This window comes from Haplochromis burtoni, unplaced genomic scaffold (genome assembly GCF_018398535.1).
Source record: "Haplochromis burtoni strain Fernald_Lab_line unplaced genomic scaffold, NCSU_Asbu1 Contig_295, whole genome shotgun sequence".
Classification (NCBI taxonomy): domain Eukaryota; kingdom Metazoa; phylum Chordata; class Actinopteri; order Cichliformes; family Cichlidae; genus Haplochromis; species Haplochromis burtoni.
The window spans coordinates 634,891-650,062 of NW_024582656.1; the positions used below are offsets into that span (position 1 = coordinate 634,891).

A 15,172-nucleotide genomic window follows, 5' to 3' on the forward strand; every position below is an offset into this window, starting at 1 on the left:
TCTGCAGGAGTCACAATAAGTCTGGGAGCAGCTTGTGTGAATGAAGCTGCTTCTGTCAATGACAAATAAGGTCAGCAGAGATAATAACTTCCTGTTCTCACAGGACTCACAGGATATAGAAATGGCCTCTGAATAAACCTCCTGAAGCTCCTCTTCTCTTCCTGCTGAGACCTGCCGGTGATGATTTTCCACTTCAGGTGCAGCGACGAGAACAGAAAAAAAATCAGGTAAATATAAAAGTTATGAGTTGTTGAAGACAAACAGCAGCAATTACAGAAAGTTTGAGCTAAAGTAGAAAATGAGCAAACACTGAGCAAACTGTTTGTTTTTAACCTTTTCTGGAGGAAAACTACAGACTGTATATAAAAGATGGATGTTTCCACTGTGACATCACCCACTGGTTTCTGACTGGTTTTAATCGTCAGCATCAGTCTTTCGGCTTTAACCGTGCTGGTTTTTGGAAACAGAAGTGACCGTGTTTGGGCGAGAAGGTTGAGTGTTAGCTTAGGGTAGCTAGCTTGATGTCAGGCTGCATGCATTAACTGTGTGGATAGCCACTGATACCTGCTAATTACTGCCAGGGCAGCTTTGCATGATTCACAGTGGAAAATAATCCTCCTTTATCCCATACTGGGCTTTGGTGAAGCCCTTCAGTCGATCTCTCTGACAGCATAAAAGATGGACGTAGCTCCCGAGTATGAAGAGTGTCTGAAACATGGATTCTTTCTAATTGCCACCAGGGGGCGATACATGTATTTGGAAAAAGACTTAAATTCCTAAAGCAGACTACAGGAAAATGATCCTTTGCCTCACCAACTGTGATGAGTTTATGGGCTCAGTCGCTCCTACTGAGACAGACGTTGAGTCCTTTAAATTTCTGATCATATGCAGACTAGATTATCCATTTAAATAGTTGTTTTGGCCTCTTTCAGCTTTATTTGATAGACACGGTGAATAAAGGACAGGAAAGCGTGGACCAGAGTGGGACCTGGGCTGGCTGCTGTCAGCTGTATGGTATGTAGTCGCCCGCTCAACACACTGAGCCAGTAGCGGTTTTAGATACGGGCGACACGGGCGGTTGCCCGGGGCGGCATCGTGGTGGGGGCGGCATCACGGGCATCGGCAAAAAGAAAAATGCTCGTACTCATGCTGCCCCGACGTCAGTGAAACATCGTTAGTATGTCACTGATATTTTCACTGAAGTAAATATATTAGTAAAACGCTCCCTAGACTAATGTGACAAAACAAACAAATATAATCATGTAATAAAGAATGAATAATAAACATAAAAAAGAAAAGGTGCAAAAATGAAGACCGTTGATAAAGTAATTAACCACATTATTAAAAGGCAGCTTTGTTTCTCGGGCAGAACTCACAGGAGGCGGGTTCGTGCACGGTGACCACTGAGTAAACCATCTGCTGCTCTCGTTCAGCTGGACAGGCTGAGACCCGCTGACGATGATTTTCCGCTTCAGATACAAACACAGAGAGCAGAACAGAAGACAGAAGGTTTATTTATATAGCGCCAAATCACAACAACGGATGGCTCAATGAGTTTTATATTGTAAGGTAAAATATTGTACCAATAATACAAACAGGTGCCAGAGCAGCTTTGCATAATTCATAGTCCAAAATAATCCTTCTGTATCTCACACTGGGCCTCAGTCATCCTCCGTGGACGATCCATCGTCCAGTTTGCATTTCTGTTTGAGCGTTCTGATAAAAAACTATGAAACCTTTAATAATCGGTGACTCGTTTGAAGTTTGTGATATTTTATATAGTCACGATTTGACTGGACTTTTACTGCGTTTTGACATCAGGTGGTTCATTTTTTAAATATTTGGGCCTTGAGATTGTGATTTTATAAACTTCTGAATAATCTTTCTAATACATTGTCAGGGGCTGCGTCTGTGTCCCAGCATTTTTTGAGTTATTTTGGTGTTTTGATTGTTTATTATATAGAGAGATAATGTTAGCTTATGTTTCATCTCTGTGTTTATGAGTCTTTTCCTTTGTTCTGTGTTCGTCTGTCTTGTCCTCTTTGTTTAACATCTAGTGATTCCTGTGCGCTCGTCTCCTTTATCTGTTCCCGTGTGTCCCTCCTTGTTCCGTGTCTCCACAGTCTGTCGTGAGTTTCATGTCTGTGTCCACGTTGTCGAGCTCGAGTTGCCATGTCCATGTTTCCTGTTTAGTTTTTTTATTTTGAGGCTCTGCCGCTCATGTTCAGCATGTTTAGTTTTACTTCCCCTGTGGCGTCATGTTTGTCAGCTGTGCTTCTCAGGTGTTTCCACTTCCATCATTACCCTTCTGTGTGTTTATGTCCTCTTTCTTACTCTGCTCAGTGTCAGGTTGTCTGTTTGTCTGGTATCATGTACTTTACGTCTCAGGATTACTTTCGTGCTTCGGTTCATGTTCATTTTCAGTTTTCGCATGCACCTGTTCTCATTCATGTGGGAGCTCTCTTCACTCTCTTCGCTCTGATCCTGAGGCTCTCTGGTTGGATACGTCCTCCCCGTGCGGTTTAGTGCACCCTCCGCCTTGCAGGTGAGCTCCTCCTCCTCCAGGTTCGGCACACAGCTGGTCACATGGTACGGGCTGGACTGTGAGGACTTAGTTTATCCCAGTTTAGAGTTTCATTTAGTTTTTTCCCAGCTCGCCTTGTTTTCTGTTTGATATCAGCCTTAATAAACAGCTCGCTTTTCTGTTATACTTTGTTTTCTCTCCCGTGTCTGCTTTTGGGTCCACGCCACAACACCCCGGCTGCTCAGCCATGAAAGAACATCCTGATTCCAGACTGTTTCCCAATGTTGAAGGCTCAGAATCTACTCAGTGCGTTGCTACATCTCCAGGATCTGCATCTGAAAGTACAGTCTCAAATCTACCTGTGAAAGGCTTGTACTCTCTGTTCCCGGGTTAGTAGACCTCAGAATGGTAATGTTAGTCCAGAACTCTTGTTGCAATTCATACGACTGGAATCTCTGACGAGACGGCTTAACAACTGCATAACCGTGGCTCAGGGGGTTGGGAATCGCATCTGTAACCGGAAGGTCGCCGGTTCGATCCCTGGGCTCTCTGTCTTGGTCGTTGTGTCCTTGGGCAAGACACTTTACCCTACTTGCCTACTGGTGTTGGCCAGAGGGGCCGATGATATGGCAGCCTCGCTTCTGTCAGTCTGCCCCAGGTCAGCTGTGGCTACACCTGTAGCTGCCTCCACCAGTGTGTGAATGTGAGAGTGAATGAATAGTGGCATTGTAAAGCGCTTTGGGTGCCTTGAAAAGCGCTATATAAATCCATTATTATTATTATTATAACAACTCGTCCACGGTCCACGCCACAACACCCAGCCTCAGCCGTGACATAAAAACTGGCTGATGATGTTTCTAAGTGATGTAAGGTTTCAGCCTGCGGTGTTATGGTCATAACTTAATAACATTTACTTATTTTAATATTTGTGCTGCTTCTCTAATAATACAAACACTGCTTATGAGTTGTGTTTCGTTCCAATCAATGAATGAACTTCAGTCAGTCAGTGCAGAGCAGTTAAAAGGAGCTCCAGACGTCCAGCTACAACTATCAAACATTTCCAAAACAAAAATGCAAGTGAGCAAAACCTGACTCAAAACGTTTTTGAAAAATACAAATAAATAAATAATAAAATAATATTGAATACTAATAAAAAAATATATGAAAAACATTGAATCAAATTAAATCAAGAGTCAAACAATTTAATTAGCAAATATGTAGCCTGTGTTAGACCTGCGACAGACTGCTCCGGTCCCTCGATCAAGACGAGGATAAGTGGAAGAGGATGGATGAAAAACACTCACAGGAAGTGGAGTCGGGCGTCGCAGCCACTGAATAAAATGCCTGAAATTCTTCTTCATGAGCTGCAGACTGTGAGACCTGCTGTGGATGATCGCGCCCTTCAGACAGAACAAACGTGACAAAGGAGGAAAGAACCGAAATATGAGCCGGAGTATGTGAAACACAGCAGCTGTGCTAAAGTGAAACAGGAGCTCACTCAGGCAGTAAAAGACGATTCCTGCGATCAGGATCAGGAGAGTGATGACAGCACACACGATCAGAGGGATCTTCAGAGAGTCGCTCTCTTCACTCTCTTCACTCTCTTCACTCTCTTCACTCTGATCCTGAGGCTCTCTGGTTGGATACGTCCTCTCCGTGTGGTTTAGTGCACCCTCCGCCCTGCAGGTGAGCTCCTCCTCCTCCAGGTACGGCACACAGCTGGTCACATGGTACGGGCTGGACTGTGAGGACTCACCCTTGTTCTCTAACATGCGTCTGGAGGCCAACAGCCACGCAATCTTAGGCAGCGGGTTACCTTCAGCTTGACACTGCAGCCTCCGGGGGGCGCTGTCTGAGCCACAGGGCATCTCCACCACAGAGAGGTTCAGGATGTGAGGCTCAGCTGGGAACAAGAAGCAGAAAAGTGATCTGATTAAAAATGGTTTTCCATCATGTGACACCTTAAACCAGCCTGGCATGAAACGCTCTCTGCTCCATTCACTCTGTTTCTTCATTGGCTTCCAGCCATGAGCCTGCGGCTACGACCACACGAATGCGTTTTAGTTTGGAAACATCGTTTTCTCTCCATTTGCCCTCCCGTCCACACTGAGACGCGTTTTCCCCGAAGGAATACGAAGCATTTTGAAAACGGTGCTTTCACGTCGCAGTGTGGACAGCGAAAACGGAGACTTTTGAAAATGATGACGCATGTTAGCCATGTGATGCAGTCATGTGGCCAATTATTAGAACATGCTGTAGGTATTACAGGTACTGTGCTGCAGTGGTTTGTATCATATCTATCTAATAGACTCCAGTTTGTGCATGTAAATGGAGAGTCCTCTTCACACACTGAGGTTAATTATGGAGTTCCACAGGGTTCAGTGCTAGGACCAATTCTGTTTACATTATACATGCTTCCCTTAGGCAGCATCATTAGAAGACATAGCATACATTTTCACTGCTATGCAGATGACACCCAGCTCTATCTGTCCATGAAGCCAGATAACACACACCAATTGAGTTAAACTGCAGGAATGTCTTAAAGACATAAAGACCTGGATGGCCGCTAACTTTCTGCTTCTTAATTCAGATAAACTGAGGTTATTGTACTCGGCCCTGAAAAGCTTAGAAATATGGTATCTAACCAGATTCTTACTCTGGATGGCATTACCTTGGCCTCCAGTAACGACTGTGAGGAACCTTGGAGTCATTTTTGACCAGGACATGTCCTTCAACGCACATATTAAACAAATATGTAAGACTGCTTTCTTCCATTTGCGCAACATCTCTAAAGATTAGAAATATCCTGTCTCAGAGTGACGCTGAAAAACTAGTTCATGCATTTATTACTTCCAGGCTGGACGACTGTAATTCATTATTATCAGGAAGTCCAAAAAACTCCCTGAAAAGCCTTCAGCTGATCCAAAATGCTGCAGCAAGAGTCCTGACAGGGACTAGAAAGAGAGAGCAGATTTCTCCTGTTTTGGCTTCCTGTTAAATCCGATGAATTCAAAATCCTGCTCCTCACATACAAGGTCTTAAATAATCAGGCCCCATCTTATCTTAATGACCTTGTAGTACCATATCACCCTATTAGAGCACTTCGCTCTCGCTCTGCAGGCCTACTTGTTGTTCCTAGAGTATTTAAAAGTAGAATGGGAGGCAGAGCCTTCAGTTTTCAGGCCCCTCTTCTGTGGAACCAGCTTCCAGTTTGGATTCAGGAGACAGACACTATCTCTACTTTTAAGATTAGGCTTCAAAACTTTCCTTTTTGCTAAAGCATATAGTTAGGGCTGGACCAGGTGACCCTGAATCCTCCCTTAGTTATGCTGCAATAGACGTAGGCTGCCGGGGATTCCCATGATGCATTGAGTTTTTCTTCATCACCTTCTCACTCACTATGTGTTAACAGACCTCTCTGCATTGAATCATATCTGTTATTAACCTCTGTCTCTCTTCCACAGCATGTCTTTATCCTGTCTTCCTTCTCTCACCCCAACCAATCACAGCAGATGGCCCCGCCCCTCCCTGAGCCTGGTTCTGCCGGAGGTTTCTTCCTGTTAAAAGGGAGTTTTTCCTTCCCACTGTCGCCAAAGTGCTTGCTCATAGGGGGTCATATGATTGTTGGGTTTTTCTCTGTATCTATGAAGCGCCTTCAGGAGACTTTTGTTGTGATTTGGCGCTATATGAATAAAATTGAATTGAATTAAACAAAGATAGTGGAGGGCGTTATACAGCAGTTGTTTTGTTTGACAGCCCTGTTAAAGATGAATATCAGTCTGCACGCGCTCCAGAGAGCTTTTCTTTGAATTCTTTAATTCTCACTCGCTTTTGCAACTTTGTACTTTTGTGTTACTCGCAGCAACAACTGCACCTCACTGTTAGTCCATTTAACAAACTCGCTGCTTTTCCTCAACATTTTGCCGCCACGTTTCAGAGAGCGGGAAAGTAAATAAGCGGCAGAGACAAATGAGGCAGGCCGAATCTTCTTGCGTTTCACGCATGCACAGGACTGTGACGTGAGCGTTTACGGCCGTTTCAATGTGAACGCACAACTCTGTGAAAACGACTGAAAACGATAGTTTGGACGCCGTTTTCAAATGTAGTGTGGACGTAGCCTGAGTCAGAGTCTGGCTTCAGACGCAGCTTTGACAACAATCTTCAGAACAACTTGCATCTCTGGATGTTGGATCTTCAGCTCCACAGAGAAGCCTGCAGGATGGACGGCTACAGGTCACCGCTGAATAATTTACAGTCCAGTGTGACTCAAACCTCGGCAGAGTCAGAAGGTCGCTGTGTGGCTATCTTTCATTACAGTCTTTGCACCACAGAAGAAAGTGACTCATACGACTTTGATAACTTTCAGTAAAAGCTGAACTCGACCTTACCTCCAACATAAAGCTTTGTCTTTGCTTCCTTAAAGTTCTTCCTCCCGTCGAGCTCCACTCTGCAGAAGTACGTGCCGTTATCAGTCAGCTGTGCATCCCTGATGAGGAGCGACCCATCCCCCCATCGAGGGTCTCCTTTCAGGGAATGTTTTAAATCATAAAATGCACAGGGATTGGCTCCATGCACGGAATCATTTTTTACTGGACAGTCCAAGAACGGAGGAGCGTTTGATGCTGCGAACTTCCATGTGACCTTGATCATTCCTGAATAATCCCGTGTGGGGGTGAAGAAGCAGCCGAGGACAGCAGCTTCCCCTCTGGAGACTCTGACCCCTGGAGGGACGGTCAGCTTCCATCCAGCTGAGACAGAACCTGACAGAACACATCTGGATGGTTATTTTCATGTTTGAACTCACTGCACAGCTCCAACCAGCGACACTGGGACTCTAGCAGACCTCTGAAGATGCTCTGAGACACCAGCAGCAGGTTCTATAAGACCTGCAGAACATCCTCCAGCCTGCTGCGTCTGGACCAGGAGCCCCTCGGCCTTCAGAGACGCTCCTGGTCCAACGAGGACACGTTTATCCATCTGTGGCCTGGTTTGAAAAAGCTCTGGAGTCTCAGTGATTTTCCTGCTGGTTGTGGAGCGTGCTGCGGTTCTGCTTGCATCACTCTGTGGTGAACTTTGCACTTTCCTGCCTCTGTCTAACCTCTGTGCTGTGGTGTTCACCACCGACCGCCGTGACTTTCAGTGATGGAAATACATTAATAAATTCTCATGTCCTGTGTGTCTGAATGAATGACTTAAAGGAAAATCCAGATCTAAAGTCAGGATATCTCTACTGTGAGTCTTATGATCCTCTCTGGTGCCATCCTGCTTCAACCCAGATTCAAAGTTCTTACCTGAGACGATCGCACTCAGAATGAGGGAGAAACGCTGCGGCCACATCCTCAGACTGACCAAGAAATGAAGCCGTCAAACAACAAATTCAGGAAGTGTCAAATGTGTCATTTCTAAATTGATCATTTCCTGTTAGTTAGAGAGAAGAATAAATATGTGAGCGAGCCCAGGGCCACCTCAGGGTTTCACACATTTTACTGCCTGTTTCCTTTGTGTTTTCATGTTTGTCAATCAGGACGTTTGCTGGAGTCTGGTGGTCTTCATCAAAGCCTGTCTCTGTGACGAAGCTGCTTTTCACAGTGTGCTTGTCACTGTGATGATTTCTCTGCTCGATTCTTGATTCGTTTGAGTCTGTGGTTCCTGTTTTGACTGAATTTTTGTTCTTATCATATGTTTTATATTCTGTCGTGATATGATTATTGTGTGGTTTGCGGCTCAGTAGCAGGGGAGGGGTGGAGCAGTGGGTTCAGGGTGTAGTGCAGTCAGCTGACTGGCATACGTAAGCCAACGATCCAGGAAGGTAAAGGCCAGCAGTAGTAGGCAATATGTTAATGTTATTACACTTTACCTGCAACATTTTGAGGATGTTTAATTTTCCCACTTTATGTACATAGAAAAAACTCTGTGACATCTTCTAGTGAATTATCCTGAATATAGTCGAATACAAAAGAATAGAATAATCCTTTAATTGTCCCACAAGGGAAATTTGGTTGTATCAGCAGCAAAAACACACATATACAAACAGATCAGAAAAACATTTTTACATATTTACATCATGGACCATAGTTACCAAAGCAGAGTACTGTACAGGTATTAAAATTAGAATACAGGTGAGTGGCAAAGCCAGGCTGTAGTGTGCAAACAGAGCAGGATACTGAAAGATGTTTAAATAGTTGAGAATATTTAGAATGATTAGAAAGGTGCAGATTGTGTGACCGTACCTGTGCATTAAAAAGTAGACCCTAAACAACCAGAGGAGTCTGTTCAGTGACAGGTTGCTTCTCCCGGAGTCAAGGACCAACACACTTCAAAACTCCTTTGTCCCGGAGTCTGGTGACGTAGGCGCAACATTCCCTGTAATGTTTCACGTTTCTGAACACACAAACTCCCCGAGCGGACACTCGGACCACTGTGAGCAGCAGCAGACGTGCACTGTGGTCACGCCAGCATCGAATCATCCAAGTTACATGTTTATTAAAATAATCTAATTACAGCATCTATGTTAGACGACTTTTAATTAACTGCTTTAGCCCACTTACAATGAAATTTAAAAAATAAATCTTGTTCATGACCTGCAGCATGTTAACACTATTGGAAGCAAAAATAACTTCAACTCCAATAAAGCTCTGACTGTAACTGACTGTAAGAGAGTCTGTAACTCTGTCTGCAAATACAGTAAATACTGACCAATGTTGGGCAGTTAATGATACAGTTACTTCTTCAAAAAAGTAACTGAGTTTTTTGCAGCTGTTTACCTGAATATGCAGCCAAGGGTTTTTTTTTAAATAAACATTTCAAACTATTTACAGAACAATCAGCTGTTCTGTTATTTTTTGATTGGTCCACATGGTACATTTTTCCACCAATAGGAAAGACTGGGGGGAGGTTTGTTTTTGCTCACAGGCTTTCGAGCGGTTTCCATATCAAACGCAGTTTTTCCCGTTTCTTCCTGCAGTAAATATAAACAACGACAGTATTCAGGAAGAAAAACAAACATTGCAGATATTTTTATCATAACTCTGGTTTTACGTGGCCGATCAACACAATTTAAAAACTGGTATAAAGTCCACACTTTGTCCGTCAGTTGTTCCGTCTGTCCTGCTCACATCTCCAATGGTTGTACACGTTGTCATTAATGTGGCTTCACTCCACATCAGCCGCTTTGCTAAAACACTGGCACATAAGGACGCTGTCATAGCCTGTCAACCACGTGGATCAGGTGCGTATATACGAGTGTGAATCGCATCATTGGCTGGACTGTGGGATAAGGTGGCATCGTTCTGATCCCACACAGGAGCAGCCAGTCACTGACTCACACTGCAGAACAGGATTGTTAAAGTTTAAGTTTCAAATCAGGTTGGATTTTTTTTGTGCGCAATGCAGATTTTCTGTGCGCAGAGACGTGCCAGCAGTGCGCAATTGTGCACGGGCGCAGCTTAGAGGGAACATTGAGTAGGCGGTCAAGATGGCAGCTTGAATGGGGAAGCTCCATCACAGTGGCAGCTAATTTGCTTTAGATTTAGAACAGTATGCAGGAAATATCGCCTCAGGAGAGCGGGAAGCTTGAAGAGTCTTTGTGAAAGCTCATATTGCCGAGTCACAGACAAAACGTACGCTTCAACAGCAAAATGGCGCTAGCAAGGAACCCTTGGCGAAAGCTAATGATGTACATGTTTGAGAAGGCCCTGGGAGGCCTGGGGGTCCCAGATTTACTGTTTTACCATTATGCTTTCAGTCTGAGACACATGGTTCACTGGCCCTCCCTCCAGAGCGAGCCCCCCCATGGTTTAGTCTGGGGAGTACTTTGTGCTCACCACTCCCTCCGATGCACATTTTAACCACCAAGCTCTGAGCAGATATACAAACCCACCCCTTCTTTCATTCCTGCAGACGGTCTGGAAGAAGGTGGCCTTTTACTGAATTTTAACTCCCACCTTCATACTGAAGCTCTCAGGCTCCCTGGGTCTGTGACCCAGTGTTTTGTTTTCTGTATTGCTACTGAGATTGATTTTTGTCATGATTTATCAGTTCTTGGTTTGGGGGTATTTTAGGGTTGAAGTTCTTAGTCTTCTGATTTCGGTGTTCAAGAGCTGGTCGATTTAGAGACCGTTACTCTCTCCAGGGCCTCTCCAGAGGCTGAGGTTCAGCTCTAGGTGACTCTGGACCCTGGAGACGAAGAAGCCAGTGCAACCTGTTTTTCCTGAGAGCTTTACTGGGCTGTCTCAGCGGGCGGTCCCTGCTGAGAGCTCGGGCGAGTCAACTCAGCCGCCTCTGTCCTCTGCTGGAAGCTGTAGTGAGTTCATTTGGCCAGCTGAGGACTTCATCCTGCTGTAACTGCCTGGGCAGAGCCATCTCTACCAGAGGTCTTCGTACCTGCTGGTCCTGTTTCTGCCTCTGCCGGAGGGTCTGAGTTGCCTTCTGTTCCCACTGGGGGTTCAGGAGAACCGCGCCAGCATCACGCCACGTCAGCTGGGGGTTCTGGTGAGCCCGGCCAGCATCTCCTCGTGTCTGTTGACGGCTCCGGTGAGTCTGTTCAGCCACCAGCTCCCATGCTGCCGTCTGGTCCTGTTCATGCCTCTGTGTTTAAGCCTTGTGTTTGCCTCTGTTAGTTGGTTCGTCTGCGTACCTTCCCCTGTATTTCTGCCGTGTGTCTCTCCATGTTCCAGGTTCCACGTCTCAGGTTTTCAGGTTTCTTGTTGCAGGTTGTTTTGGTCCTTGTATTATTATTTTGTAGCTGTTCCCAGTTTAGGTTTGGTTAGTGCCGTTCCCTGCCATGCTCTGCCTTGGTTTGTATTTTGTTTTCCTTTATTAATAAACTTTGTCGCAGCTACGCTGTCGTCAGTGCTTGCGTTTGGGTCCACATCCTTCATCTCCTGACGATCTGCCTCGCAGATTGTGACAGAGGTCTCCATATGACTCAGTCCAACACTCTGCATTAGTAAGTCTCCATTTTCCTGGAGACTGTGGGTCTAGAGAGGGATACTTGTTCTTGGAGACCTGTATCAGGGAGAATTCTCACGTCCTTTAATGACTTTAAACCACAGATTCAGTTTTGGAGGTATTTGCAGCTACAGCATTTATTGCTCAAAACCTTTGGTTCCCCCTCCACACCACCTCCAACTACTGACCATCTCAGCTACATCAAGAAAGTGTTCGGGGGAGGTCGTGAGGTCTCTAATTAAAAATTTGTTCCCAAAATCAGGGGATGCAGCAGGCATGAGCTTACTGCAGCCTTTATTTCATGTGTTTTTCCTTTCAATTTAATCAGCAGCAGCACTATGTATCTATTTGTGGACGTCCCCATGCCCACATTTAACCTCCATCCACTCTGCCTCCACTAATGGCCCGGGGTGAACAAGGGTTTGGTGGACCAGAGACGGCATGCAGCCCTTGTCCAATCTTGACACCTTACCAGAATGCTGTATGTCCCTCCTGGACCGGGGGAGGGTCCAGAATATTAAACAAATTAAATCTATATGGTTGACATTTTACTCTAAACTGTAAAACTTTGTAATTTTGGTATTTTCACTGTAGAGGATGTGCAAATATTAAGGGTAACCAACTGTTGCAGTGCTGTAGAGGTCCTACAATAACACAGAAAACTGACAAAACATCAACGATCACGTTTCCCAATGAGCAAGCACTTTGGCGACAGTGGGAAGGAAAAACTTCCTTTTAACAGGAAGAAAACTGCAGAACCAGGGAGGGGCGGGGCCATCGGCCACGACCATGTTACTGACCTGATGCCAGTTAGTCCGGTTAGTTACAAAAATGTTCGTCCAGCTGTTTCACTTTAGTACCACTTACCTTTTTTTAAACGTTTCTGCCATCAGTGGGCGTGTTTTTCTTTTAATATGGTAAATGTTCTTAGTTTAAAGATTTGATATGTTTGTTGTCGTTTATAAATGAAGTTCATGAGATTCTAAAAATTAGCGTTCTATTGTTACATTTTACACTGTGCTCCAATCTTTTCAGAACTTGGGTTTCAGAAAAAAACAAACGTTTTCAATTTAAAACATGTCAGCTGTGAGTGTTATTGTTGTGTTTGGATGTGATTGTAGAAACAAAACAACACGAGTCGAGCTTCACATGTTAAAACAGATTTAATGATTTTTAATTGAGTCATTCGCTGACAAGTTTTACAATAAAACTCACCACACTGGTGAGTTTGTGTCGTCTGACCAATCACAGACTGTGTTTGAATGTTTATTTTTTCTGTCTTCATTACAAGTTTTCTCCACAACACTGGAAACAAAATCAATCTCTCCTTAAAACACAGCAGAATAAAGGAATGATGTAATGGTTTGTGCAGTAGCTCAGTAAAAACAATGTGACTGAATATCTTAATTGTGCTTATACATGTCAGGAACTCTGTTGCTGTTTGTGCTGAAGACAAAGCTTAAATGGAAAAGAAGAGAAGACTGGCTTTACAAAGCTGCTGTACTTCTGTGGACAGTAAATCATTAAAAGTCTTCAGGCTCTTGGGAAAAACAGCCGGGCCTCGTCTCACTGGGTTGTTCCTGAGAACAAACACACGTGTTATTCAGACTTCATGCTCAGTATTTTTCAGGACAATGTTTTCTGACTGATGTTTTTCCACACCTGGAGTTCCTCAGATGGTACATGACCCTGAAACGAAATGAAGAGTTCAGCCATTAAAGCCATTATCAGATGACAATATCAATATCATGGTACTGCAGAGCTGAAAGTGACTTTGATGCCTTTTATACTGTACAGTCATATTTTTGGTTTTCATTGGCGCAGATTCAGATCATTTCTTATTTCGTCAGAATAACGAAGGAGCAAAAATGAGACACGTTTAGCCTGACCAAAATAAAGATATCATCTGTCACAGCATGATTATCAAATGATGCGAGCATCAGGAATGTGGAGGTTCTGCTGTTTCCATTAGTAACAGCTCAGGTGAGGAAGACGAGGCAGGTGTGAAACCAGCTGTTACCTTGCTGTGTTGTTTATGTGTGCACACTCAGAGCATTTTTACAGTCTCACCTGGTCGCTCTGTCAGCTGTCAGCTCCTCACTCACCTGCTTCCTCGTTGGTTTCTGGAGCTGAAAGAAAAAAAATCTCATCTGAGGTGGAAACAGCTGCTTTGCTCACAGGATTCGTTTCATTTCCCGTCGAAACAGCAGAGAATCCTCACGGATGGACTCGCTGCCACAGGTCCTCTCAGGTCTGTGCATAAAGGTGACCTGCTCTGCTCGTTCCCACATTCACTGTCTAAAATGATCCTTCTTGGTCTCATGCTGGCCCCTCAGCGTTGTTGTTTCAGATCAATGAATTCTTTATTGATTTCTTTTCACATCCATGAAAAAGCTGAAACTTTAGAAGCTTTGGGACTCACGGGAAGTGGAGTTGGACATGGCGCCGGCTGAATGAACTGTCTGAGGATTTCCTGCTGCGGAGTCTGAGACCTGCTGCTGACAACTGTTTCCTTCACACACAAACAAGATGACAACAATGACTGAAAGACTCCAGCTGCCTCAAACTAAGCTCTGAACAGGCCACAGGTTGTTTTATGTTGCAATATCTGGAGTGACCACTAAGAGAACCTGGCAGCACTGAGTAGAAACAGGAGCTCACTCAGGCAGTAAAAGACGATTCCTGCGATCAGGATCAGGAGAGTGATGACACCACGCACGATCAGAGAGATCTTCAGAGAGTCGCTCTCTTCACTCTCTTCACTCTCTTCACTCTCTTCACTCTGATCCTGAGGCTCTCTGGTTCGATACGTCCTCTCCGTGTGGTTTAGTGCACCCTCCGCCCTGCAGGTGAGCTCCTCCTCCTCCAGGTACGGCACACAGCTGGTCACATGGTACGGGCTGGACTGTGAGGACTCACCCTTGTTCTCTAACATGCGTCTGGAGGCCAACAGCCACGCAATCTTAGGCAGCGGGTTACCTTCAGCTTGACACTGCAGCCTCCGGGGGGCGCTGTCTGAGCCACAGGGCATCTCCACCACAGAGAGGTTCAGGATGTGAGGCTCAGCTGGGAACATGAAGCAGAAAAGTGATCTGATTAAAAATGGTTTTCCATCATGTGACACCTTAAACCAGCCTGGCATGAAACGCTCTCTGCTCCATTCACTCTGTTTCTTCATTGGCTTCCAGCCATGAGCCTGCGGCTACGGCCACACGAATGCGTTTTAGTTTGGAAACATCGTTTTCTCTCCATTTGCCCTCCCGTCCACACTGAGACGCGTTTTCCCCGAAGGAATACGAAGCATTTTGAAAACGGTGCTTTCACGTCGCAGTGTGGACAGCGAAAACGGAGACTTTTGAAAATGATGACGCATGTTAGCCATGTGATGCAGTCATGTGGCCAATTATTAGAACATGCTGTAGGTATTACAGGTACTGTTGTGATGATTTCTCTGCTCGATTCTTGATTCGTTTGAGTCTGTGGTTCCTGTTTTGACTGAATTTTTGTTCTTATCATATGTTTTATATTCTGTCGTGATATGATTATTGTGTGGTTTGCGGCTCAGTAGCAGGGGAGGGGTGGAGCAGTGGGTTCAGGGTGTAGTGCAGTCAGCTGACTGGCATACGTAAGCCAACGATCCAGGAAGGTAAAGGCCAGCAGTAGTAGGCAATATGTTAATGTTATTACACTTTACCTGCA

The 15,172-nt window shown here is 44.9% G+C and overlaps 1 protein-coding gene across 4 annotated transcripts; it reads right to left on the minus strand.

Annotated features, from left to right (window-relative positions):
- Positions 1-12,513: 12,513 nt before the first annotated feature.
- LOC102291070 lies at positions 12,514-14,535 on the minus strand. 4 transcript variants are annotated; one of them, XR_001336976.2, is made up of 5 exons: positions 14,135-14,535; positions 13,896-13,985; positions 13,544-13,602; positions 13,136-13,162; positions 12,520-13,053 (listed from the first exon to the last, which is right to left on the minus strand). XR_001336976.2 is itself a non-coding variant. In XM_014339626.2 (4 exons), the coding sequence occupies exons 1-3, from the start codon at positions 14,502-14,504 to the stop codon at positions 13,571-13,573; spliced, it is 492 nt and encodes a 163-aa protein (XP_014195112.2). In that variant the 5' UTR covers positions 14,505-14,535; the 3' UTR covers positions 12,519-13,162; positions 13,544-13,570. The 4 variants fall into 4 exon arrangements, 3 of the variants coding, with proteins under 3 accessions (XP_042083918.1, XP_014195112.2, XP_014195113.2); XM_014339626.2 differs by having other exon boundaries at positions 12,519-13,162; XM_014339627.2 differs by lacking the exon at positions 13,136-13,162.
- Between the last annotated feature and the right edge of the window lie 637 nt (positions 14,536-15,172).